Raw genomic sequence first — 26,566 nt, 5'->3', positions numbered from 1 at the left:
AAACATAGATGTCAGAAGTGTGGGGTGTTAACAAAATCAAAATGTGTGGCCGAAACCGGTTTGGCTCACTGAATAGAGCGTCGGCCTGCGGACTGAGAGGTCCCAGGTTCGATTCCGGTCAAGGGCATGTACCTGGGTTGCGGGCATATCCCCGGTGGGAGATGTGCAGGAGGCAGCTGATCGATGATTCTCTCTCATCGATGTTTCTAACTCTCTATCTCTCTCCCTTCCTCTCTGTAAAAAATCAATAAGATATATATTTTTTAAAAAAATCAAAATGTGTGACTTGAGAAGAGAATATGTCTAAGGACACAGCTCTGAGGAAGAATAATCCCATGATCAGTGGAGGGAGACGTTCCTGTGAGTAAACAGAATGAATGACAAAAGGCAAAGGCACTGATAAAAGGCAAAGGCAATGGGTAGGCTCTGAAGTATAACTTACGAAGACTTCCTGGGCAGCAGATCTAAGTAAACCTTTTAGAAAGGCAAAGAGCAGCTCAGCTATGTTCAGCCATTAATAGTAGGTGTTTAGAAAGCTAGGCTAACAAACTTAGAGGGAAAAAATTTTCAAACTCAGGTTTGACTCAAGTAAAAGGACATGAGTAATTAAAGAAGATTCTCCATTTCTTCATCTATAAAGTGAAGTTTCAATTAGGTGAATTCCTAGATCCTTTCCAGTTCTAAATTTCTGATCTGGCGAATTGGCATCTCTTAATACCCACCAGAGAATCTTGAAGAATGGATAAGATTTGGAATTCTATGAATAACTCTTTTCTTTCCCACCCGTCCAGTTCCTCCCTCCCACCACCATCATGGTTCTCATAGAAGCTGAGATTTCAGCCTACAATTGACTCTAGAGGTGGGCACAGACCTAGCTGGGCCAATAAGAAACCTTCCTCAAGATTTTGAGATAGAAATGAGAAAGAGAAGGCAGCTTTATTCTGGGTGATAGAACCTGAATATATGTAAAATCTGGAGTTGCTGGTAGCCATGATTTGCAATGAGGTGTTTTTTTGTTTGTTTGTTTTTTAAAAAAACAAACAAACAAAACAAAACAAAAAGCCAGAATGAAGACCCAAGAAGGTGAAAAATGGAGAGAAAGCTGCCTGGGTTTTCCAAAGTACTCATCCCAGTCCACTATTAGAATGTATTGCAGCCCCTGGATTATATGAGCTAGTTGCAGGCTGATCCCTGGCCATCCCCTACCCCAGGGGCATGTGGGAGGCAACCAATCAATGTGTTTCTCTCACTGCGATGTTTCTCTCTCTCTCTCCCTCTTCCTTCCATTCTCTCCAGAAATCAATGGAAAAAATATCCTTGGGTGAGGATTAACAAAAAATTAAAAATTAAATTTTAATTTAAAATATGGGAGTGGTGACATTTTAAATAGTAGTTCCCATATACTGGTCTGTAAATCACTGAATGCCCATGAATAATAATTTATTAATCCACCATGAAGTCAGAAAAATAATGTGTTTAATTTTCCACATTGTTGAATTTAGTTGGAAGGACCATCCTTTATTTTTAAGTGCTTTGTACGGAAGAGTAGATAGTAGTTATCAATGTAGTGTTTATTTAAACAATGGGCAAAATTAGAAGTTGGCATCATTATATCAATAACTCACATTTCGAGTTCTGAAAATTAAAAGCATAGAATCACTGATTTAAACTTGGCTTTTGTTCTCATGTTGGATAATCTGTTTTATAATCTATTTTTACACGTTATTTCTGAAGGCATTCCTCCTGTGTATTTCATGGTGCCGAGTAAGTGATGAATTATAGCTGAAGGCTTTTCCACATTCATTACATTCATAAGGTTTTTCTCCAGTGTGATGTCTCTGATGTTTCTTAAAGGATGAGTCATGCCTATAGGCTTTTCCACACCGTGTGCATTCATATGCTTTCACTCCTGTATGAACAATTTTATGGTTGCTAAGGTGGATCCTCTGTCTAAAGGCTTTCCCACATTCTTTACATTTGTAGGGTCTCTCCCCAGTATGGATTCTCTGGTGATGTGTTAGATACGCTCGATGACTAAAGGTTTTACAACATGCAGTGCACGCATAGGGCTTTTCCCCAGTATGAATTCTTATATGTTCACTTAAGTGTCTAATTTGTCGAAAGGTTTTCCCACATTCATTGCATGTAAAGGGTTTCTCTCCAGAATGAGTTCTCAAATGTTGGATCAAGCTAATGTTCTGGCTGAAAGCTTTCTGACATTTATCACATACATAAGGTTTCTCTCCAGTGTGAGTTCTGTGATGCTGATTAAGAGAGGAGCGGTGTCTGAAGGTTTTGCCACATTCTTCACATTCAAAAGGTTTCTCACCAGTATGGATTCTCTGGTGGGTATTAAGAGACGCGCTTTGACTAAAGGCCCTTCCACATTCCTTACATCTGAAAGGTTTCTCACCAGTATGAATTCTCATGTGTTCAGTAAGATGAATGGTTTGCTTGAAGATTTTTTCACATATATTACATTCATAGGTTTTTGTTCTTATGTAACTTGTTGGATGATTAATCAGATTTAATTTGTATTTGTTCCTCTTTCTAAGTGTGTCATATTTACAGTACCTCTGTTCTATAATAACATTTGAACTCACAATATTTTCCCCAAATTTGTTAGTTTCTTGGCCCCTCTTCTTGTGGAGCAAGAAGGCTTGTCTTACATCTCTTCCATTGGTGACCTGATGCCTTTCTAACTCATCATATTTGGAGACTTTTCTCAATGTGGAATCAATTACATCATCCCTCATGAGCCTTTCAATTATAATGCCTTGATATAACTGTTCCTTTGCAGCTGACATACTGGTTTCTGTTTTACTCTTTAAGTCTGAAAGAAATGGAAAAAATACAAAAAACTCAAATACTTTATGCTCTGAAAACTCAATTACTATAGAGATTTAGATAACAATACATGTAAAGTACATGAGATTTTCATTATATTTAAATATGGTTATGTATCCTGGAGAGGTAATGGGAAATTAAATTAAGAAACAGTAAACAGTAAAAGTATGATTTTATAAAAAGAGTAAAATTTGAGCATTTTAGTCCTGCTCTTTCTAATAATACTAAATAATGAAATTTTTGAGCTGTCTTTACAACGTCTTTTTAATTGACAACTACTTTTAGAAAACCTTCTCAGAAAAATTAAAAAACATGTTCCTTCCTCACTCCAGCAGCAGCCAGAGACACTAGTTCAAAAAATAATGTTGGTACTAAGAAAATTCACAACAACACTGAGGTGTCTTTTATTAAAACTTCCACATTGTTCTATTTCCTAAGCTTATTCATTTGTCCCTGGAAGTGTTATCTTTGCAAAGAAGACTTGTAAGAAACCCAGACTGTATTGCTGCTATTACAATGTTCAATGAAAATATCCTTTAACCTTTAAAATTTTGACTGGTTTTCTCAGCCCATGGACTGAAGGGCCATGGGTTCGATTCTGGTCAAGGGCACATAACTCGGTTGCAGGCTCATTCCTGGCCCCAGTCGAGGCCTGCAGGAGACAACCAGTAACCAGTCGATGTGTCTCTCTCACAACAATGTTTCTCTCTCTCTCTCTCTCTCTCTCTCTCTCTCTCTCTCTTTCTCTCTCACTCTCACTCTCTCTCCCCTCCCCCCCTTCTCTTCCCTTCCACTCTCTCTAAAAATCAATGGAAAATATATCCTCAGGTGAGGATTAACAACAAAAAATAAAGTAAAAATAATAAAATTCTGACTGGTTTTCTTACTTGATAATTTGTTGTACCCATTACTAATATTTCAACTGACAGCTTTGTATTCCTAAAAGGTATAACTTCTTATAAAAATCATTAGTATTTCCAAATTCTAAATGGAGGCAAGAATAGAGTCTACATTCTGTAGGCCCCAGATTCTGGTCTTGCATAGTGGGGGAGGAAGAGAAGACAGGGAAAGACAGAGAAGCCATCTATGTCCCCCTCCCCAATTCAGTATCCAGGACTGAAGCAGCCCAAGCTAGGGGAGAAGAAAAGATTTCACTTTGAATGAAGTTTCACTGAACTAAACATTTTACTAAAATCAGACTGTTGTTATTATTTAAAGGGACTAGACCATTTATGGGATCTCTTTGAGATTTTACCCAGAGGTAGGGAAAGAACACCATTGCAGCTTTTATTATTCTTTTCATTATTATAAGTTGAAAAAGAAAACCCAAGAGAATGTACAAACAAATTATTGAAATTAATAACAGAATGAAACAAGGTGGATGGCTATAAGATCAATATACAAAACCAACTATATTATTATACCAGGAACAAACAGAAAACATAATTTTTAAAAATATACTATTTACATGTGAAAAGGTTACCACCTGCCTTGCCTCACCTGCACTGGGATGTCCTGGGCCTTCTTTCTCTGTTATCCATGGCTCTTCTCCTTTCTCCAACTGGGAAATCACCCTAGGTTTGGAAAATTCATATCCTGCTTATGCAGTAAAAAAAAAAGAAAAAAAAAAAAGAATATGAATGCTTATGTTGAGATCTAAGAACCATCCCCAGAATTAGTTCCAGTCCTAGGATTTCTGAAAATGGAAAGGGGCACCTCAGCATGTTTTTCTATTTTAGCTCTACAAAGTAAAAGGTAAAAGAAGGAGAACCAGATATGCCCCTGGCTGGATTTTCAAAGAAATAAGACATCTCTAACACAGAATCCAAGGCCAAGATCCAGGGAACCCATGACATTTAACAATTTAGAAACAATGGCTCTCCTGCAATGAGCAGGTTTCTGGATAAACAGCCCAACCTTACCCACTGAGACCAGGTTCCCGTAGTTCTCCAGCATCACCTCTCGGTACAGATTCCGGTGAGCAGGGGTCAGTTGCCCCCACTCCTCCTGGGTGAAGTTCACAGTTATGTCCTTAAAGGTCAACCGTTCCTAGAATATAAAATACATTGCTTTTGCCCAGCTGGCATGGCTTGGTGGTTGAGCATCGACCTATGAACCAGGCAGTCACGGTTCCATTCCCAGTCAGGGCATATGCCCTGGTTGTGGGCTCAATCCCCAGTGTGGGGTGTGCAGGAGGTAGCCAATAAATGATTCTCATCATTGATGTTTCTCTCTCTCTCCCTCTCCCTTCCTCTCTGAAATCAATAAAAATATGTTTAAAAAATAAAATAAAAATATATTATTTTAAAAAAAGAGTTCCAGAATTGGTAAATATGTATCTACATATGAAAGGCTCATTTTCTTTTCCTTTTCTTAACTTTCCTAATTTTTTATGACAATTTACTATTAAAAACTAAAATAAGAACAATGTATTGTGGGATCTATAACATGTAAAGTGAAATGTATTGTGATAATACACAAAGAATGGGAGAGAATTAATGGAAATACAAGACTTCCATATTATATGTGAAACTGTATAATATTAATTCAAAGCAGCTGTGATATGTTTAAAATTTCATATTGTAGTGGCTAAGCAACCACTAAAAACAAACCAAAGAAGAATAGCTAAAAAGTCATTAGGGACACAAAATGGAATACACAAGAAAACTATTTAATCCAAAAGATAGCAGAAAAGAAGGAACAAAGACTAGATGGGACAAACAGCAAACAAAGAATAAGAATATGCACTTAAATCTACCATATCAATGATTATGTTTACTGTAAATGGACTAACCAAGCAAGATCCAGCTATATTTAAGAAGGTCATACTTTAAATATAAAGACAAAGAGAGGTTGTCGGTTTGGCTCAATGGATAGAGCATTGATCTGTGGCCCGAGAGATCCCAGGTTCGTTTCCAGTCAAGGACACATACCTTGGTTGCAGGCTCCTGCACAGGCCCTGGTCAGAGCATGCAGAAGGCAACCAATCAATGTGTTTCTCTCACATTGATATTTCTCTCTGTCTTTTCTTCTCTCTTCCACTCTCTCTAAAAATCAATGGAAAAATATCCTGGGTGAGGATTAAAGAAAAAAAGACAAAGAGCTCCACATTCCCCTGGTGCACTGCCATGTGAGGACACAGCAAGAAGGTGGTCACCTGCAAGCCAGGAAGAGAGTTCTCACCAGGAATTGAATCTGCCAGCACCTTGATCTTGGACTTTACAGCCTCCAGAATGTGAGAAATAAATGTCTGTTGTTTTAAGCCACCAGTCTGTAGTATTTTGTTATGGCAGCCCAAGCTAACAAATCAGTTGGGCCACAGGTAACACAATGTATGCATTTGTTAAAATTCATCAAATAATACACTTAATTTTTGTGCATTTTTATATTAAATTTTATCTTGAGAAATACTGAACTCCATTTAGTAGGTTTGCCTGTTACACTGGTATGGGTTATCAACTTTGAAACTATTTTTCTTATATTCCAAGCTTGAGCAAATGAGTTAAAAATGGGAGCCTGATTTCTCATTGTTGAAGGAGAACATATATACAATAATCCACCCGCCCCCCGCCTCCCATCCATGGGGAATATGTTCCAAGACACCCGGTGGATGCCGGAAACCATGGATAGAACCAAACCCTATATACAATTTTTTTTCCAATTCACTTAAAAGAAAGCACTTATCTGAAATGCCAGCATCACTAATCTTTCACTTTGGGGTCATTATTAAGCAAAATAAGGGTTACTTGAACACAAGCACTGCAATACCATGACAATTGATCTGATAACCAATTGCTACTAAATAGTTAATGGGTGGGGAGTATACCGTATATAGGCTGAATATGCTGGACAAAGGGATGGTTTACATCCTGGGCAGGATGGAGCAGAATGATGTGAGATTTCATCACACCACTCAGAAAAAAATAAATAAAAAGACAAAGAGAGGTTAAAACTAAAAGAATGGAAAAGGTTATACTACGCAAACAATAACTAAAAGAACACTGGAGGATCTACATTAAATCAGACAAAGTGGACTTCAGAAAAAGAAATATTACTAGGGAAGAGATTGGACAATAATCGTGCACCTATGGATGAGGACAGTGGGTGGGGAATGAGGGCGGAGGGTGGGGTGGGAACTGGGTGGAGGGGAGTTATGGTGGGAAAAAAAGAGTAACTAATGTCATAATCTGAACAATAAAGATTTAATTAAAAAAAATAAAAAGTAAAAAAAAAAAGAAATATTACTAGGCATAAAGAGACATTTCATAATTATAAGGATCAGTTCATTAAGAAGACAACAATCCCACATGTTTATGCATCTGACCACAGAATTCAAAATAAAGCAGAAATGACAGAACTAAAGGGAGACAGAGACAAAATCAAGATAGAGATTTTAACATTCTTCCCTCAATAACTGACACAATTAGACAAAAATTCATCAAAGATATAACTTTGAACAACCTATCAACCAACTTAATCTAATTAACATTTATAGAACATTACTGAATAGATTATTTTTATTTGTTTTTTTTAGATTATTTTTAAAATTACATTTATATTTCAAGATGACTTTAACATGATCATTAAATCTATTTTGAGAAGATTTACTTGCAGTTATCTATATACATAAAAGGCTAAATGACCGACTGTATGTCCATCCCTCTGACCCACCAACTGGGCTCACGCATGCACGACACATATAAAGCTCTTGCCAGTGTCAAGTGCATGCGTGTGTTTCGATCTGTCATTGTTGACTATGAATTTGATTGACACTTCTATTATAGAGAAAGGGCAAATAGCAATATTAAAATATTTCTTGTAATTAACTTCCTTTCAATGTGCACAAATCCGTGCACCGAGCCACTAGTAAGAAATAAACAGAGATCCCATGTACTAACTACTGGGAGCAAAGCAGAGTAAGGGGCATGAGGGAACTTTCTGAGATGGTGGAAATGTTCTAGATCTTGATTGCAGTAGATGGTGTATGCATATGTCAAAAAGAGCTATGCACTTTCTTAAGTGTTTTATCCTATGTATAAATTATACCTCTTTTTTTTAATCCTCACTGAGTATATTTTTCCCATTGACTTTTAGAGAGTGAAAGGGAGGGAAGAGAGAGAGAGAGAGAGAGAGAGAGAGAGAGAGGGAAACATTGATGTGAAACACATTGACTGGTTGCCTTCCACATAGGACTGGGGATTGAACCTGTGACCGAAGTACATGCCCTTGACCATGAATCAAATCTGTGACCTTTCAGTCTGAGAGCCAATGCTCTAACCACTGAGCAACTGGCCAGGATAATATACCTCTTTTTTAAAAATTTTAATCTTTTCCCAGTGCTAAGTTTAAATCTTATCAGTTTCAATAAATGTCAGGTAGTGAGGAATTCTAAAAAGTGGAATGCAGAGATAACCCCTTAAATAATTAGACTATTATTACTTTCATATTTCTCTAACTCTGGAATGCATTTCACTCCTAGAAAGTATGAGCATCTGAATTAGTTGAGGAACCTGGGATTTTAAACAGCTAAAAAATATTGCCACAGATCACCAAGCAAGTAAATTCAAGAGCTAAGTTCAAATCTTGTACCATCTAATTTTAGAACCCAAGTTCTGTTCACTTAAAACTCTTCTGTCCTCGAATAACATCTCCTCTTTAATGATCTTCCTTTTCTGTTTATTCAAAAATTTTCCTTCTGTCTCACCTATCCTTCCACCAGGTGGTGAGGACACCCATTCTGACACCTGTTGTATCTGCCCAGGCTAACGTGTGCACCTATGGCCAGACCATTTCTTCTCTTCTTGATTCTTTGGCTGCAGTTTGATCTCTGCTCCCAATACTCTAAGGGTCACCTCATTAAGTTCACAAGTGATATGTGTACACCATTAAGAATGTCATCCTGGTCTGTGTGGCTCAGTGGTTGAGCACAGACTTATGAACCAGAAGATCAGTTCAGTTCCCAGTTAGGGTACATGCCCAGGTTATGGGCTCAATCCCCAGTGTGGGGTGTGCTGGAGGCAGCCATTCAATTATTCCCTTTCATCATTGATGTTTCTATCTCTCTCTTTCTCCTTTCCTCTCTGCAATCAATAAAAAAATATATTTTTAAAAAATATATAAAAATAATAATAAAAGAATGTCAGAACTTCTCATTTACAAAGTTTGTTTTTCAGTTATAAATACTAAAAAATAAATTAAAAATGAGACTTATCTTAGGTCCCAAGTGGTATCTGTTGGTTTTTAGAGGCTAAAATTCTATCACTCATTTTGCATTCTTTACGGAAATTAGCAACACAATGTTAGAGTTACATGGAGGAAAGTAAAACTTCTATGAGCAAAAAAATTGCTACTACCGTTGCCATTTTCTGTACAAGAGCAATATTCTCTAAGCTCCCTAGGTTAAATTCGTTAGCCTCAACAACCTCCCACTCCAAGAAAAGGGGCGTTATGCCCTTAAAAACCAAGAAGCATGTCAAAAAAAATGAGAGGAAATTCCAACTCACCTGGAATTCTGCTGTCTGGGCCCCAGAAGTCCCTTCATCCTTTAAACTTTCTCCCTGGGTCTCATCAGCATCCTGAGATAGCAGAGCTGAGGAAGGAAAAGAGCCATAAGGTTTGCACTTCCCAAACGCCCCCAAAACTGCCTGCAGACCTGCTGAATATGGCTCCTCTCTCAATATATTCACAAAGAGGGACATTTGGAGCGACGCAAGCAGACTGGAGGCCGCTTAATGAGGAGGATCTGCAGTGTGTTCTTTTGGGCATTCGTATTTCCCAATGGTCAATGCTGGTCCAAAAGCACAGATCTACAAAGCCATTCCTTTGTTCACTTCCCAGGGCTTCCAGGCACTCTACGGTCCACCTGAAGCATATCTTTCCAGCACTAGTTTCCTCTAATCAACATCCTCTATCTGTTGGACTCGAACACCAATCTCAGACTACAATGGTCCCCATTCTCTGACTCTTCGACAAAAAAACTTAGACATCTTTCAAGGCCCAATTCAATGCTATCTGCTTTGTGAAAATTTCTCAGATGAGCATAACTGGAAAAATGTTTCCTATCTTTTGTCTTTCAAAAGAACTTTATCATAGCATTTTCCTAGGTTACCTTCTATTATGGGTATGTGGTCTGGGTATGTGTCTGTCTCCATCAATTAATAATTAGCAACCTAGCTGGTTTGGCTCAGTGGATAAATCGAACCTGAAGGGTCCCAGGTTTGATGCCGGTCAAGGGGACATGCCCGGGTTGCGAGCTCAATCCCCAGTAGGGGACGTGCAGGAGGCAGCTGATCAACAATTCTCTCTCTCCATCTTCCTCTCTGAAATCAATAAAAATATATTTTGCCTTAGCTGGTTTGGCTCAGTGGATAGAACGTTGGCCTGTGGACTGATGGGTCCCAGGTTCTATTCCAGTCAAGGGCACAGGCCCGGGTTGCAGGCTCGATCCCCAGTAGGGGGCGTGCAGGAGGCAGATCAATGATTCTCTCTCATTATTGATATTTCTATCTCTCTCTCTCCCTTCCTCTCTGAAATCAATAAAATATATATTAAAAATATTTAGCATAGAGATTATTATTCATTTTTCCATCTGTCAAGATGCTTAGCAAAGTTCCCGCCTGACACAGCTAGAATACAATAAATATTGACTGAATCTACAGTGTTAAAGGTATGAATTAAGAGACTACACAAATTCCTCTATCCATCTATCTATCCTGACCAGACCACTAAATAATGTGTAGTTTTGGACATATTTCCCACTGAACCTATATTTCAAGGTAAAATAGGAGTAATCAAGCATGTTAAGAACTGATATTGATTTGAGGCTAAAATGACTGAAACTTGTAAAGAAAAAGCATGGGGTGGGAGGGCTTAAGGGTGCAAAAAGCTTTGACTTTGCTATCTATAAGTCACATTTACACACTCAGGAGTCGCAGGTGGGGACCATCTTGTGTTCTGTTTTCCTGTCCTGTGTAGTACTGAGGACAGGAGATGGAAGCAGCATGGGGCAGGGTAAATGAGAAGTTCTGACATTCTCTTATTATTATTTTTAAAAAATATATTTTTTTATTGATTGCCCATGTCAACAAGAAGCCTGTGCTGAGAGCACAATAGTAAGTACTGCCTCCTCACGAGGCAGCCGGTTGAGTATGGTTGAGTGCATGCCTCTATTCTTCTAGAGGAGCAACAAGGCAGGAGAGGAGGGATCCAGAAGCAACAATCACACAGCCAGAACTCCAGAACTCTCACAGCTATCCCCTTCCCAAAAGCCACAAGCATGAACCTCAGAGACCTGCTTTCCCCTCAACTTTCTCCCCGAGACCAGAACAATGAAGTGCACCTATCTTTTGACACACAAATGAGATCTCCTAGTTCCCCATCCATTCCCCCCTTCATTAGTCTATTCTCACCTTCTCCTTCAAACATCTTAGTCACATCCTCCCATAGGGGCACCCCCTCCTTGGCCTTCTTTGGATGGTGCAACTTCACCCAGGGGCTGGCCTCAGCGGGCAGGGTGATCAAGAGCTGCTGCAGCATAACGATGTCCACCTGATCGGGCTTGTCCACTTCTGGTGAGGAAACGGCCAGAACCTCTGCTGAGAGGCTTCACAGTTGTGTGGTCCTCCTCTGATCACAGTCCCCTGCTCTCAGGGCTTTGGCATGTTCCTGCAGCACCACAACCTGGGGGCTCCTGTGACTTGGACAGCTCTGAAACACTGACTCCTCTCTTAAATTAAGTACGGCCTCCCTGGGAAGCAGCCGGTTGAGTAGGCAGGAGAGGAGGGGCCCAGGAGCACCCTCGTACAGCCAGAAATCCAGAACTTGCAGAAATATCTTTAGAACTGCAAAAGATCCAAAAACAAAGATTTGGCATCAATGTGGGAATAAGTATAATCAATGCTCTTGGAGGTGGCTCTGTCTCCCGGTTCCATACACAAACACAAACAGCCAAAGATACACAGACACACACCAATCCTGCCTTGATTTCCCACCTTAAAAGCCACATGGCATCTTCTGCCTGGATATAGATTTGAAATCAGACAGCCTGGGTTAGAATCCTGACTCGAAGGCACTTAAAAGCTCTAAGGCACTTCAACTTCAGTTTCTCCATCTATAAAATAATAATCGTACTTCATAGGGTTGTAAAGTTGATTAATTGAGACAATGTTAGGCAAACAATAAACCTTTAGTAAACAGTATTATAAACCTTTTGTTTAATGCTGCAGGAGAGCATTATCTTTTTAAAAAGTTTTTTTCTTCCACTTTTTTTGAGAGACAGAGATATCAATTTGTTGTTCTACCACTGAGGATGGAACCCGCAAACTTGGCATATCGGGATGATGCTCTAACCAAGTGACCTACTGGGCCGGGTCTTCTCAAGTTATTTTTAAAAACAATTAAGAAATCTCAATTCAAAGTTAATTTCTAGTATTTCAACTGATGGAATAATCATATAGCTGCATTTTCACAGGGGCAAATAGTGACAGACACACCCACGTAGATGCCTAGCAGCTAGCAAGTCCTTTTAACCTGTTAAGAGGTATCCTGATTTCAAAAATGTTAAAATTTGGGGAAAGGGGTATGTCTGTAAATGGAGAAAATACAGTACTTCGAGTACAATTGAGGACTACTGCAGAAGTGTTTGTAACAGGCAATTTTGGAAAAATGGAACAAAACTCAAATACATCCTCTGGCTCATCCCGTCCCTGTCATTTGAGCAGGTAGATCGCTCCACAGCGACCAGGCCCAGTGTATCGGGGGCCCCAAAATCAGTCCTAGCTCCCTGGAAAGGAAGCCGACCCAACTTTTTGCAGTTTGTGGGGGCAGGGTATGTGGTTAATGGGCACCTCTCTTTTTCAGCTGTGACTGGTGCAGAGAAAGGGGCTGCATCCTACCGACTGGAGCATGTGGGAAATCCTGCTCCTGAATATACAAAAAGTAAATGTCCTGTTACCAAAGTGGAGAAATTTATGAAACGGTTAATGGCAGAGAAGCTTCTTTGAGACGATGCCCCCGTTCTCACTACCCCGACCTGCCTCTCTGGACTGATGACAGGCAGGGTGGCCTCCTACTCACCAGATCCGCCTCGGGCGCGGGGAGGACCGGAGACGGGGCGTGAGAGCGCTCGCTCTCGAGGCTTTCAGCTGCAGAGCGTGTCTGTTTGGAGGAGGACTGGTGCCAGATTTTGTTCTTTCCCAGCCTTCTACAGACAGACCACATTCTCAAGCGAAACAATCATTCTTCAGAACACGCCCAGCGTTCACGGCGGCCTCCGGAGTGGCAGTGGGTCTTCTCCAAATTCCCAAGGAGAAGCGGCCTAGGGCGGGTCTGCTGCTCCCGATCGACCAGCGTGGCCTCTCCCGCCGCACCTCTCGGAGCCGGGCTCTGGGCGCCGCAAAGGGAGAGGCTCCGGAACCCGCACCCCGCACACCTAGGCTAGGGCACATCTCCTAGGAGGCGGCTTCGGTGCCCGGTGGCGGCCAGGTCCTCCCGCACCCCGCCTCCTGGGCCGCAGCCCGACGTCTCCGGCGCCCCAGCCTCGGACGCGCCCCCGCCGTTGCCCGCGCTACCGATCGCCTCCGCGCAGGCCCCAGTGCAGCCCGGGGTACGGCCCACCCAAGGCGGCCGCCCCGCAGGCCCGCCACCCAGTCCCGCGCCCGCTAGTCTTCCCGCGGCTCCACCCGCTCCGCCGCTGGCTCCGCCCACGATGGCCGGGGAGGAGCCCGCCGGCTCCAGGATGGTGGGGCGCACGCGAAAACCCGGAAACTGGATGCCGGGCATCCCCCCCCCCCCCCCCCCCCCCCCCGCCAGCGGACTCTCCAGACCCAGGGGCAGCGACCACCCGAGTGGATCTGCGGCATTTCCTGACAGCGGTCCAAGAGACCGCGTGGACTGCCACTTCTTCCGGTGGGGAAGCCCCTTCTGTCATTCATTCATTCATTCATTCATTCATTCATTCATTCATTCACCAACTGTCTCCTTAGTGCCTACGATCTGCCACGCATTGTCTCAGGATCTGAGGCTACAGCAGTTATTAAAATGCAGCCTGCTTTCTTGTATATTAATTCCAGTGAGATTAAACAGACACATAAATAGGAAAATAGATAACATTCTAGGTGATGGTAAGGGGCTATGAGGAAAAGGGAAGCAGCGTGTAGAGTGGAGAGTAGAAGATAATTAGAGTTCCTCTCTGGTAATTGTGGGCTAGGATATTTGTATCAACGCACCTCAGAAAACAATATTAAAAAGTAAAAGTCTGGCCCGGCTGGTGTGGCTCAGCATTGATATGAACCAGGAGTTATGGCTCCATTCCTGGTCAGGACACATGCGCGGGTTGCAGGCTCTATCCCCAGTAGGGGGCATGCAGGAGGCAGCCGATCAATGATTCTCTCTCATCATTGATCTTTCTATCTTTCTCCTTTCTCTCTCTCTCCCTCTCCCTTCCTCTGTGAAATCTCTCTCTCTCTCTCTCTCTCTCTCTCTCTCTCTCTCTCTCTCTCTATATATATATATATATATATATATATATATATATTTAAAAAGTAAACGTCTGAAATATATGTATTGTAATGTTTTTAAAGTTGACTAAACTAATGTTTTAGTTTACTAGGGCAGTCATAACTGGATGGCTTAAATGACAGAAATGTGTTGTCTCAGTTGTGGAGACCAAAAGTCCAGGATCCAGGTGTCAGCAGGGTTGACTTCTCCTGAGACCTTTCTTCTTGGCTACAAACGGTTGCTTTCTCCCTGTGACTTCCCTGGGTCTTTCCTCTGCGTGCCTTCATGGCCCTGGTACGTCTCTATCTGTCCAAATTACTTCTTCTTATAAAGACACCAGGCAGACTGGTTTAGAGCACATTCTAATGCTTCATTTTAACTCACTTATCTCTTTAAAGTGATTATGTTTAATCACCAAAATATGTGATTAAATACAGTCACATTCTGAGGTACTGGTGGTTAGGGTTTCAACATATGAATTTTGGGGACACACAATTCAGCCCATAACACAGTGTCTAAGAGATGACAAGATAGAATTATCAGACCAAAAGCTGGAAAGCAAGATCCAGGGAGATAATCCAATTGGGAACAGGCAATCCAACTTGAAACACTGGAAGATGCTTTTGCCCTGAGACATTTACCTAAATGGAAATTGTGATCTTCCTTTTACACTTCAAAGAAGATAAACATAAATAAAACACAATGTGTAGGGAATGTAGTCCAAGACCTTCTGTGCAATAATGGGACCTCAAAAGGCCACACCCTCAGGATGAGGATGAGTTGGAAATGGAATTGCTGGGGTTAAATTACCTGTCTCAAGTCATACATATATATATATATGGCCCGGCACATGAAATCATGCACGGGTAGGGTTCCTAGGCCTAGCCTGCATTCAGGCCATCTTCCTCCCACTGGCCAGTCCCTAGTCCCACCCCGCTGCTGCCACTTACCTCAGTTCCCCATTCACAATCCAGTGATCAATAGTAGCCTGCAGGTCAGGGGGAAGGACCAAGAGGTCAGCCATTCCACCTACTGGCCAGTCCCCAGTCCCGCCCCACCGCGGCCACCCACCCCAGTTCCCCGTTCCCCCATTCACCATCTGGTGATCAATCATAGTCTGCGGGCTGGGGTGGGGTGGGGGGGCAAGAGGTTGGCCATTCCACACACTCACCAGTCCCCAGTCCCCAAACCCACCCCACTGCCACCACACACCCCAGTTCCCCGTTCACCATCTGGCGATTGATCGTAGCCTGCAGGGGGGCAGGGGGGAGGGAACCAAGAGGTCGGCCATTCAGCCCAATCACCAGTCACCAGTCCCACCCGACCCCACTGCCACCACCCACCCCGGTTCCCCATTCACCATTCAGTGAGCAGAGCCTGGGGGCCAGGGGGAGGGACGGAGAGGTGATCAATGCACCTCATAGCGACTGGTCAAGCAGCCGTTCTGGTCATTATGCCATTATGGTAGCTGGGCTTTTATTATATAGGATTTTTTTAATCAATTTCAGAGAGGAAGGGAGAGGGAGAGAAAGATAGAAACAACAATGATGAAAGAGAATCTATTGGAGATGGAATCCATAAGCCACGAATATGCCACTGACCGGAAGTGAATCCAGGACCCTTCAGTCTGTAGGCCCACGCTATATCCACTGAGCCAAACTGGTTCAAGTCTTGATCTTGTGTTCTGGTGGTCTCAAACTGATGCCTCCGATGCCTGGCAAAAGCAAATACAAATCATCTCTGGAGGAACGCATTATAATTGTAGGCCATAAATTATTCCTACACATAAGTTTTCATAGAAATGTTAAGTATAGAATTAAAGATGAACAAGTACACAAGGAAACTAGACTCATCTTTCACAGCAAGAAGTCAGCCTCTACCAAGGGTAGGCAACTTGCCAAACATGGAACGCCAGTAACTTTTGCCAGCACACGAAACCCTCTCTTATAATATCCCATTTACAATTTTTTTCTTAATATTGACTTTTTATTTTTCAGATAAATTCAGTGTAGGTGCATCTTAGATAACTAAAAAATTTTACATAACAAGTTATCTTAAAGACCATAGACATGAATGACTTAAATGTTAAATTACAAGGAACTGGCAAGACATTTGATGTTATGTTTGGTTACAGAAAGGCTTTTGAAAAGAAACTGGAAATCTTTAAGAGGGACGTGGATGGTGAGAGATTTAGATATTTCCCAAACCTCAAGAGGCACATCAAAGACCTCCCAAAAGATGACAGAACAGACTGTCAAAGCCTTCAAAAGCTATTTTTAAACATCATTGAGTCAACTATTGAGCAGTTCTTCTCAAGATTTGCAAAATTCAGAGAACTGGAAGAGACAGCAAAATTCATGAGGTTTCTAGACAGCATGAAACTGGAGGAATTAAACTTACAAATGTTTTCATGGATAGACATGGCTGACTTTGAAATGCAATTGATTGAATTTCAGAGTAGCTCAATTTGGAAGCAGAAATTTATTGACCTTAGAGTTGACTTGGAAAACATTGGGGAAAAAAAAAGCTATTAGAGACAGGAGTACCAGAGAGAAGTGTCGAAAACAAACTATTGAGGACTTGGAATGCCATTCCAGAAATTTTTTTCTGTTTAATAAACTTTGCAACAGCGTTACTCTCCATGTTTTCATCCACATATGCTTGTGAATCTTTGTTCTCAGTGATGAATTTTGTTAAGTCTCATAATAGGAGCAGCCTGAGGAATGAATGATGAGAGAGAATCACTTGATTCTTAGATTCACTTGTTGATAGATGCATATTTGTTGTTCATAATTTGTATCTTTACCTTTTTCTTCCTCTTCCTCTTCTTAAAGGATACCTTTCAGCATTTCATATAATCCTGGTTTGGTGGTGATGAACTCCTTTAGCTTTTCCTTATCTGTGAAGCTCTTTATCTGACCTTCAATTCTGAATGATAGCTTTGCTGGATAAAGTAATCTTGGTTGTAGGTTCTTGGTATTCATCACTTTGAATATTTCTTGCCACTCCCTTCTGGCCTGCAAAGTTTCTGTTGAGAAATCAGCTGACAGTTGTATGGGTATTCCCTTGTAGGTAACTGAGTTTCTTTCTCTTGCTGTTTTTAAGATTCTCTCTTTATCTTTTGCTCTTGGCATTTTAATTATGATGTGTCTTGGTGTGGTCCTCTTTGGATTCCTTTTGTTTGGGGTTCTCCGTGCTTCTTGGACCTGTAAGTCCATTTCTTTCACCAGGTGAGGGAAGTTTTCTGTCATTATTTCTTCAAATAGGTTTTCAATATCTTGGTCTCTCTCATCTTCTGGCACCCCTATAATTCTGATGTTGGTACGCCTGAAGCTGTCCCAGAGGCTCCTTACACTATCCTCGCATTTTTGGATTCTTTTTTCATTTTGCTTTTCCGGTTGGGTGTTTTTTGCTTTCTCGCATTTCAAATCATTGACTTGATTCTTGCGCTCCTCTGTTCTGCTGTCGGGAGTCTGTATAATATTCTTTATTTCAGTCCGTGTATGCTTAATTTCTAGTTGGTTCCCCAATATAAGATCGAGGGTCTCATTAGTTTTCTTGTAGATCTCATTAAGTTTATCGGCGGCTTCTAAACAGTTCTTGAGAGACCTTAAAAGTGTGGTTCTGAACTCTAGATCTTCCATTGACAATTTTGTCCTGTTTCTTTGTCTCCGCATTTTGTTATGCTTCCTTGGTGCACCCCCTAGTGGTCTTTGTTCGTGGTTTTATAGTTAAATCTTGATTGTTGTAGCTAATTCCAGGGAGGGTCTGACCTCCAGGCCAAGTGGCTATGAGAATCAGCTGTGTCAGCAGTGAGAGAACTTCTGTCCTCTAGGGAGGTGCTAATCTGGCGTTTGCCTGAGGCTATCCAGCAAATGCCTCTGTGCAGGGCTTGGGCGGGGCGGGTCGCACAGGATCCACAGGGTGGGCCGGAGAGAGCAGTTATGGCGGCTCTCAGTCCTGTCCCCAGGGGCTCTGCCTCTCTGAGTCCCAGCACCCGCTGCAAAGCTCGGAGAGAAAGCTGCACTCGCTCTGACCGAAACCAGGCAGTCCCGCTTCTCCCGTTTGAGTCTGGGTCCCTAAAGACTCGCCTGTATCTGGAGCTCAGAGTCTGCGACTCCCTCCCGATTGAAAACGCCAACCGCGCACTCCGCACCTCAGAATTTGACTTCAGCACTGCGCCTCCTCTGAGTGTCCGTATGCGTTTCTCTTTCCTCCTAGTTGTAGGACTTCCACTCAGCCAGCGTTCCAATGGTTTTGGGTGATGTCCGTTCCGTCTTTTAGTTTCACTTTTGAAGTAGTTGTTCAAAGCAGCAAACTCCGGCGTTAACCTATGCCGCCATCTTGGTTCTCCCAGCGTTTTTCTTAAAAAGAAATATAGGAAGAGTACATAGCAGTGACCTATTCATTCAACAAATATTAATTGAACAGCTCGATGCCAGCTTGCCATGTTAACTAGGTTTTTGTTTACTACACCTTGTAAATCTTTTCTCTTAGGTTTCCCTGCAATTATTGTACGCTGCCACCAGATGGCAGTAGACACAACAGTATTTGGGGAGGTGCTCTGTTTATTTTCACCCAGGTCTCAGATGAGACTTTGGATTCCAGGAGTGCCAGTTCTCATTGACAATTTTCCTTTTGTTTTATTAATTATGTCTATTGTTTATGTGTTTTCAATCCCACAAGATATTATTTAAAACAGTCCATATTAATTTAGTTTTATCCACCTTTTACTTTGGCACTCTTTATTCTTACTCTATTTACTCCCTTCATTGGGGATAGTTTTCCCTCTACCTGATGAACTTTTAATGTTTATTTTGAGTGCGGGTGAGCTGGTGAGAAATCCTGATACCCCTTCATGTTCCCTTCTAAAAGGTCTGATTGCTCCATTTAATACAAGGGTGTCTTTTCTGCTGGCTACTTTTAACATTTTCTCTTTAATTTCATTTTTCACCAGTTTGGCAGGGAACGCTCAGGGGTTCTCAGAGCTCCTTGAGTCTGAGGCTTGATGCCTTTTGGAAACACTCAGCTATATTTCTTCAGGCATCAATTTTTTTTTTTTTAAATTAAATCTTTATTGTTCAGATTATTACATTTGTTCCTCTTTTGTCCCCCCATAACTCCCCTCCTCCCAGTTCCCGCCCCACCCTCCACCCTCACTCCCCACCCACTGTCCTCATCCATAGGTGCATGATTTTTGTCCAGTCTCTTCCCGCATCTCCCACACCCCTTTCCCCCCCAAGAATAGTCAGTCCATCCTTTCTATGTCCCTGATTCTATTATGATCACCAGATTATTTGTTCGCTTGATTCTTAGATTCACTTGTTGATAGATGCATATTTGTTGTTCATAATTTGTATCTTTACCTTTTTCTTCTTCTTCCTCTTCTTAAAGGATACCTTTCAGCATTTCATATAATACTGGTTTGGTGGTGATGAACAACTTTAGCTTTTCCTTATCTGTGAAGTTCTTTATCTGACCTTCAGTTCTGAATGATAGCTTTGCTGGATAAAGTAATCTTGGTTGTAGGTTCTTGGTATTCATCACTTTGAATATTTCTTGCCATTCCCTTCTGGCCTGCAAAGTTTCTGTTGAGAAATCAGCTGACAGTCATATGGGTATTCCCTTGTAGGTAACTGATTGTCTTTCTCTTGCTGCTTTTAGGATTCTCTCTTTGTCCTTTGCTCTTGGCATTTTAATTATGATGTGTCTTGGTGTGATCCTCTTTGGATTCCTTTTGTTTGGGGTTCTCTGCGCTTCCTGGACCTGTAAGTCTATTTCTTTCACCAGGTGGGGGAAGTTTTCTGTCATTATTTCTTCAAATAGGTTTTCAATATCTTGGTCTCTCTCATCTTCTGGCACCCCTATAATTCTGATGTTGGTACGCTTGAAGCTGTCCCAGAGGCTCCTTACACTATTTTCGTATTCTTTTTTCATTTTGCCTATCCAGTTGGGTGTTTTTTGCTTCTTCGCATTTCAAATCTTTGACTTGATTCTTGCGCTCCTCTGGTCTGCTGTTGGGAGTCTGTATAGTATTCTTTATTTCAGTCAGTGTATGCTTAATTTCTAGTTGGTTCTTAATCATAACATCGAGGGTCTCATTAGATTTCTTGTAGATCTCATTAAGTTTATCGGCAGCTTCTAGACAGTTCTTGAGAGACCTTAAAAGTGTGGTTCTGAACTCTATATCTTCCATTGACAATTTTGTCCTGTTTCTTTGTCTCCGCATTTTTTTTTATGCTTTCTTGGTGCACTCCCTAGTGGTCTTTGTGCTCAGTCTTGTTGTAGTTAAGCCTTGATTGTTGTAGTTAATACTGGGGGGATTTGACCTCCAGGTCAACTGGCTGTGAGAGTCAGCTGTGTCTGCAGTGGGAAAACTTCTGTCCTCTGGGGAGGTGCTAATCTAGCCTTTGCCTGAGGCTAGCTGGCAAATGGCTCTGTGCAGGGATTGGGCGGGCAGGTCAAACGGGATCAAACAGGGCGGGCGGAGCCAGCAGTTATGGCTGCTCTCAGTTCCGTCCCTAGGGGCTCTGCCTCACAGAGTCCCAACAACCGCTGCAAACCTCGAAGAGAAAGCTGCCTTCGAGTTCTGACCGAAGCTAGACAGTCCCGCTTCTCCCGTTTGAGTCTGGGTCCCTAGAGACTCGCCCGGATCTGGAGCTCAGAGTCTGAAACGCACTCCCGATTGAAAACAACAACCGCGCCCTCCGCCTCCAGCCCGCTCCGTGCGCGCACTCCGCACCTGAGTATTTCACTTCAGCACTGCACCTCCTCTGAGTCTGGGTATGATATTCTCTTTCCTCCTAGTTGTAGAATTTCCACTCAGCCAGCCTTCCTGTGGTTCTGGATGATGTCCGTTCCGTCTTTTAGGTGTACCCTTGAATTGGTTGTTCGAGGCAGCAATCTCCAGGGTTATCCTATGCCGCCATCTTGGTTTCTCAGGTATCACTTCTGTTTTATCCTCTCCTTTCCTCCCAAGACCGGAATCTCACACGTGTTACACTTTTACACAGTGCCTCCCATTTCTCTAATGTTCTTTCTCTGTATTGTCCATCCCATGTCCTTTCCATGCGTCAGTCTGTGTATTCCCGACAAAGCTAAATTCTAGCTCATGAATCCTCTTCTCTGCGTGCACAGGTACCCTCTTATTTCTGAGCGGAGTGCCTGGCAGGATGTGCCTGCAGCATGTGGAGGAAAGAGCAGAGGCTCCGATCCTAGAGGCTGGGCACCAGTCCTGGCCACCGCGTCCCAGCTTGTGCCTGAAGGGACCTCTGTGAGCGGCTGTTTCTTCCTCTATAAAACTGTCTCAGTGCCCATCTCCTGGGGTTGGATGTGCAGATGAGGGCATCAACGTGAAGACGGGAAGGCACTGCTATGCAAATGGAAACTGTCAGCGCCCATGTTGGTGAGGGTGGTGGAGTCAGAACCTGTCCTTCATTCTGAGCCACGAACAGCAACACACTCACACACACACACACACACACACACACACGTTCACACCACACATGCGCAGGTGCACACGCCCACATACACACAGAGGCCTGAGTCCATCTCTTGAGCCAGAGCCACTTGCACTTCCCCAAGAAGCCATCCAAACCAACCTCAACCACCAGATAGTTTGCACTGGAAGATATGGTGCTGTTGTGAGAACTAGCCAGGCTTCTCCGGGCTATTTTCTTTGGGCCGAAGGACTTGTCATCACTTGATATATTTCAGTGGTGAACCCTGCCCCCTCCCCTCCCCAGGAGACTGGGGAGGCCTTTCTATCATTTTACCAGGGAGAGAGGGAGCTGGAAATCCCAGCACCTTCCAGCCAGGCTGCCTAAATGGATTTGGAGAAAGTCACGCCAGCTCGGTGCTTGCAGCCCAGAGCTAGCAGCGGCCCTCCCTTCATATCTCTCCCCCCGCATCCCCCGTTTCTTTCCATCTCTGTCTGTCTCTGTGTGTGTCGAGCGATCCCACTTCTGGGTCTATACTCCATGGAAGAAATAAAGTTCAGGGCCCAGGATTCTGATTCAGATATGTCACCTCCATGAGGGAGACCTGGAGGACTAGAGCTCGGTTTCTGACCCCTCTCCACCAGGGAGGAAACAGGAGGGCCAACTCTTCCGATCCAGGCCCGTCTCCACCTTGACGCGCTCAGCCTCAGGGAAAGAAGGTTGCGTGGGTGTGTTCTGGGGCCAGCACTGGGTTGGTGTTAACTGACAAACAGCAAGAGCAGCAGAAATTCAAGAAACATGGCATTTGAAGCTGAATTCCAATATGCTGAAACCATATTTCAAGATTAGCCTGGTCATAAGAGAAACCTGAAACTGGAAAGTTTAGTGCAAAGGAGAGAAGCAGAGACAGCCTCAGAGGCATGCTTGATATGCCCAGTGGGGACAAGGGCTGGTCCAGAGCCGGCAGCAGCAACAAAATGTGGAGGATGCAATAGAGAAAATGAAAAGCCTCTAGCCCAGCCGTGGGCAAACTACGGCCTGCGGGCCGGATCCGGCCCATTTGAAGTGAATAAAACTATTGAAAAAAAGACCGTACCCTTTTATGTAATGACTAGAGGCCTGGTGCACAAAAATTTGTGCACTCGGGGTGGAGGGGGAGTCCTTCAGCCCGGCCTGTGCCCTCTCACAGTCTGGGACCCCTCAGGAGATAACGACCTGCTGGCTTAGGCCTGCTCCCGGGTGGCAGAGGGCAGGCCAAATCCCTAGGTGCAGCCCCTGGTTGGGCTCAGAGCAGGGCCGATTGGGGGGTTGGGGCACTGTCCCCTGTCACACTCAAGGCAGGGTCGATGGGGAGGTTGCGGCGCCACCCTCGGTCACGCACAGAGCAGGGCCAATCAGGGGGTTGGGGCACTGCCCCCTGTCACTCACAGAGCAGGGCCCATCAGGGGGGTTGGGGCTCTGTACCCCGTCACGCACAGAGCAGGGCCAATCAGGGGGTTGGGGTGCCTTCCCCTGTCACAAACAGAGCAGGGCCAATAGGGAGGTTGTGGCCCCACCCCCTGTCACACACAGAGCCGCAGGGCGATCAGGGGGTTTGGGCGCTGCCCCCTGTCACGCTTATCCCGGTGCCGGGAGGCCTCATGGCTCCACTGATCCCGGTGCTGGGAGGCATATTACCCTTTTACTATATAGAAGGGAGGCCTGGTGCACAGTTGGGTGCTGGCTGGTTTGCCCTGAAGGGTGTCCTGGATCAGGGTGGGGGTCCCCACTGGGGTGCCTGGCCAGCCTGGGTGAGGGGATGAGGGCTGTTTTCAGGCTGTGGGTGACTGAAGCTCCCAACTGCTCCTTTTTTTCTTTTCTTTTCTTTTTTTTTTATTCTGGGCCAGCTTTAGCTCTGAGGCTCTAGCTCCTAGGCCTTCGTGGCTGAAAGTAGGTTTCTGGCCTTTGCTTACAATGTTGCAAATCTGCTGGCTGAAGTCCGGCGGTATTTGTTACAGAGTTTCTTAAACTGCCCCCTCAGAGGCCTGCAGTCGCAGGCGGGGAACGTTGGTTTCCTCCCTCACTGAGGCAACCAAGCCTCATGTCAGTTTCAAGCTGCCTGGTTGCCGTCTGCCATCTTGGCTGACAGTTAATTTGCATATCTCGCTGATAAGCCAATGAAAAGGGTAGCGGTCGTAAGCCAATTACCATGTTTCTCTTTTATTAGTGTAGATGTTTACTTTGAATTTATATTCGTTCACACAAACACTCCATCCATGCTTTTGTTCCGGCCCTCCGGTCCAGTTTAAGAACCCATTGTGGCCCTCGAGTCAAAAAGTTTGCCCACCCCTGCTCTAGCCCACTGTCTGGATGATAAAGATGTGGATTCGATGCTGAGAGAATAAGAATGAGAGGGGGACCCCATGGCCACCTTTATCAGGGAGAATAATGCCACGGAGAACAGGAATAAGAAAGTGAGACATCACTACAGCGGCTCAGCACCTCCTCCCGACAGATTCACCCTCTGTCCTGGACATCACAGGGATGGACGTACAGACGCAGTGGATCTGGGCAGAAGCGCTTTGCCAGGCTTGCCAGCAGGAAGGCGATGGAGAGACTGGCCCACAAGTGGAGGGTTGAGGATGTGTAACTTCTCTGAGGCTGTGGGAGTGGCTGAGGTTGTGGTAGTGGACATCGGGCAGCCAGCTGTCCAGCTGTAACAGTCGTCTGTGCCAATAATCAGGGCCCATACACATGAGCAATTGTTGAAGACTAGTTTTGACCACTAGCATTTGAGAAGACTATTTGAGACCTGATGTTTGGACTGAGGCACCTGTAACTTCTCAGGTGTGCCAACACCAGTGATTGCTGCTGACTTACAGAAGAAACACTGATTTTCCAGTGTCCCAGGGTTTGTTCTTGGTTAGGTTTTTAATAAACACTTATATTTTTAAAAGTTCAGTCAGACTGATTTCTCCTTGACATGCTTGTGGGGAGTAGCCTGGCACTATTCGCAGTGCTGGGTATTTGAAGTGTGTAGCCTGTAGGGTAAGCGAGGGTATAGCCCAGTTCCACCTCCCAGTCAGTGGAATGGTGTTGCCTGGTCAGTGACCATGAGGAGCAGGGCAGCACAGACCCGAGTGTTTCCCTCGTCCTTGATGGCTAACAAGCTTTACCAGGCTCTCTGTCTTTGGTCTGACCACAGGCCTTTCCCAGCTTGGCTCCCCCCTCTCCCCTCTCCTCTCTTCCTTCTCTTTTCTCCCCTCTGCTAGTTAAGCCCCTAGCCCAGCCATGGGCAAACTACTAAAAATAAATAAAAACATATCTTGGAATTTAGATTTAAAAAATTGAAATAGCCCTATATCAGGTTTTCTCAACCTCAGCACTATTGACATTTTGGTCTGGATAATTCTTTGTGTGTGTGTGTGGGGGGGGGGGGACGGTGGGTGGGAGGAGGACTTTCCTGTGTATTATAGGGTTTTCAGCAGTACCTACCCACTGTAAGAAATACCACTCAGTTACAACAACCCAAAATATTGCCAGATGTTACCAACTGTCCTTTACAGAAGGGGTAAAATCACTTCTGGTTGAAATCAGAATACTATACTAAGAAATTTAATTCATAATGAAAAAACCATCCTGGGTGCTCCTTCATTGTAATGTTGATATATACCTTTGATTGACTTTATATTGATTAGACAGACTATCTTACAACTTTGTAGATAGAGGTTAACTTATAGAAAAACCATCGACAATGTCAATCAATAATTATTGTCTGCAAGTAATGCAAATGATTCCCATCCATAGTAATGAGCATGAATTTTTCCCAGCAGAGATGGAATTGATTTCCATCTGGTAGAAGAGGTAATTCTAAATATTATAGTTTATTACTTAATATGATATTAATCATTTTGCTACTATTAGCAAATTCATTTCAGCATTCAGATAATCTAAATCTCTGAACCTCAAATTCTTATTTGAACAAGTACTACCATCTTACTAGCTCCCTCATTATTTAGGATAATAATGAATAAGTAGTTTATTATGATGAAGAAAATCTTTGGCGATTGTTCATTTTATATTTGTACTAGAGGCCTTGTGCATGAAATTCATGCACGGGTAGGGTCCCTAAGCCTGGCTGGTGATCAGGGCTGATCTGGGTCTTCCTGCTGTCGGCCAGGGCCTTCCTTCATTCCACGCTGCTCCCTGGTGGTCAGCACATGTCATAGTGAGCAATTGAACTCCTGGAGTCCTAGTGGAATAATTTGCATACTAGGCTTTTATATATATAGACTAGTGGCCCGGTGCACGAAATTCGTGCACGGGGGAGGGTGTGTTCCTCAGCCTGGCCTGCACCCTCTCCAATTTGGGACCCCTCGAAAAATGTCCTGCCAGTTTACAGGGATTTGGCCTAAACCAGTAGTCGGACATCCCTCTCGTAATCCAGGACTGCTCTGCCCACACTGCAGCCACCGCTACTGCCTCAGCCACTGCCTGCCCAAGATCCATGGCTGTGGGGACAGTGCCCGTGCCCACACCTCGCAGAGAATCAGCTGGGAGGGAGTGCTGTACGCTGGCAGTGGGGCCAAGTGGGCCCAGCTGCAGAGAGCCTGGATAAGAAGCTGGGCGAGCTAAGCAGCCAGAGGAGGAGCAAAAGGAGGGAGAAGGAGATGTGAGCGGCCCTCACACCCTCCGGCCTTGTCTTTGCAAATGCGGGTGGGAGCAAGCGGCTGTCCATGGTGCTTTCTGTGCCTTACAGCTGCTCCGGTGATGTGACCAGGGCTGCATGCGCAAGCGAGGGGCCT

The 26,566-nt window shown here is 43.8% G+C and overlaps 1 protein-coding gene across 2 annotated transcripts; it reads right to left on the bottom strand.

Annotated features, from left to right (window-relative positions):
• Window positions 1–1,423: 1,423 nt before the first annotated feature.
• ZFP69 (ZFP69 zinc finger protein) lies at window positions 1,424–13,536 on the bottom strand. 2 transcript variants are annotated; one of them, XM_081085252.1, is made up of 6 exons: window positions 12,922–13,536; window positions 11,256–11,687; window positions 9,351–9,436; window positions 4,770–4,896; window positions 4,348–4,446; window positions 1,424–2,833 (listed from the first exon to the last, which is right to left on the bottom strand). In XM_081085252.1, exons 2-6 carry the CDS (start codon window positions 11,380–11,382, stop codon window positions 1,716–1,718), a joined length of 1,557 nt encoding a protein of 518 aa, XP_080941378.1. In that variant the 5' UTR covers window positions 11,383–11,687; window positions 12,922–13,536; the 3' UTR covers window positions 1,424–1,715. The 2 variants fall into 2 exon arrangements, with proteins under 2 accessions (XP_080941378.1, XP_080941379.1); XM_081085253.1 differs by having other exon boundaries at window positions 4,348–4,443; window positions 12,922–13,425.
• Between the last annotated feature and the right edge of the window lie 13,030 nt (window positions 13,537–26,566).

Source organism: Myotis nattereri (assembly GCF_964212035.1).
Source record: "Myotis nattereri genome assembly, chromosome: 3".
Classification (NCBI taxonomy): Eukaryota; Metazoa; Chordata; class Mammalia; order Chiroptera; family Vespertilionidae; genus Myotis; species Myotis nattereri.
The sequence above is the reverse complement of the archived record's forward strand: the minus strand, read 5'-3'. Positions and strand labels throughout refer to the sequence as shown.

Coding starts and splice junctions, on each gene's coding strand:
- ZFP69 (XM_081085252.1), bottom strand. CDS start 11,382: ATGCTGCAGCAGCTCTTGATCACCCTGCCCGCTGAGGCCAGCCCCTGG. Junction 4,897..9,350: donor CCCAGACAGCAGAATTCCAG/GTGAGTTGGAAT, acceptor TTTATATTCTAG/GAACGGTTGACCTTTAAGGA. Junction 2,834..4,347: donor CCCAGGACATCCCAGTGCAG/GTGAGGCAAGGC, acceptor CATTTCTTTCAG/ACTTAAAGAGTAAAACAGAA.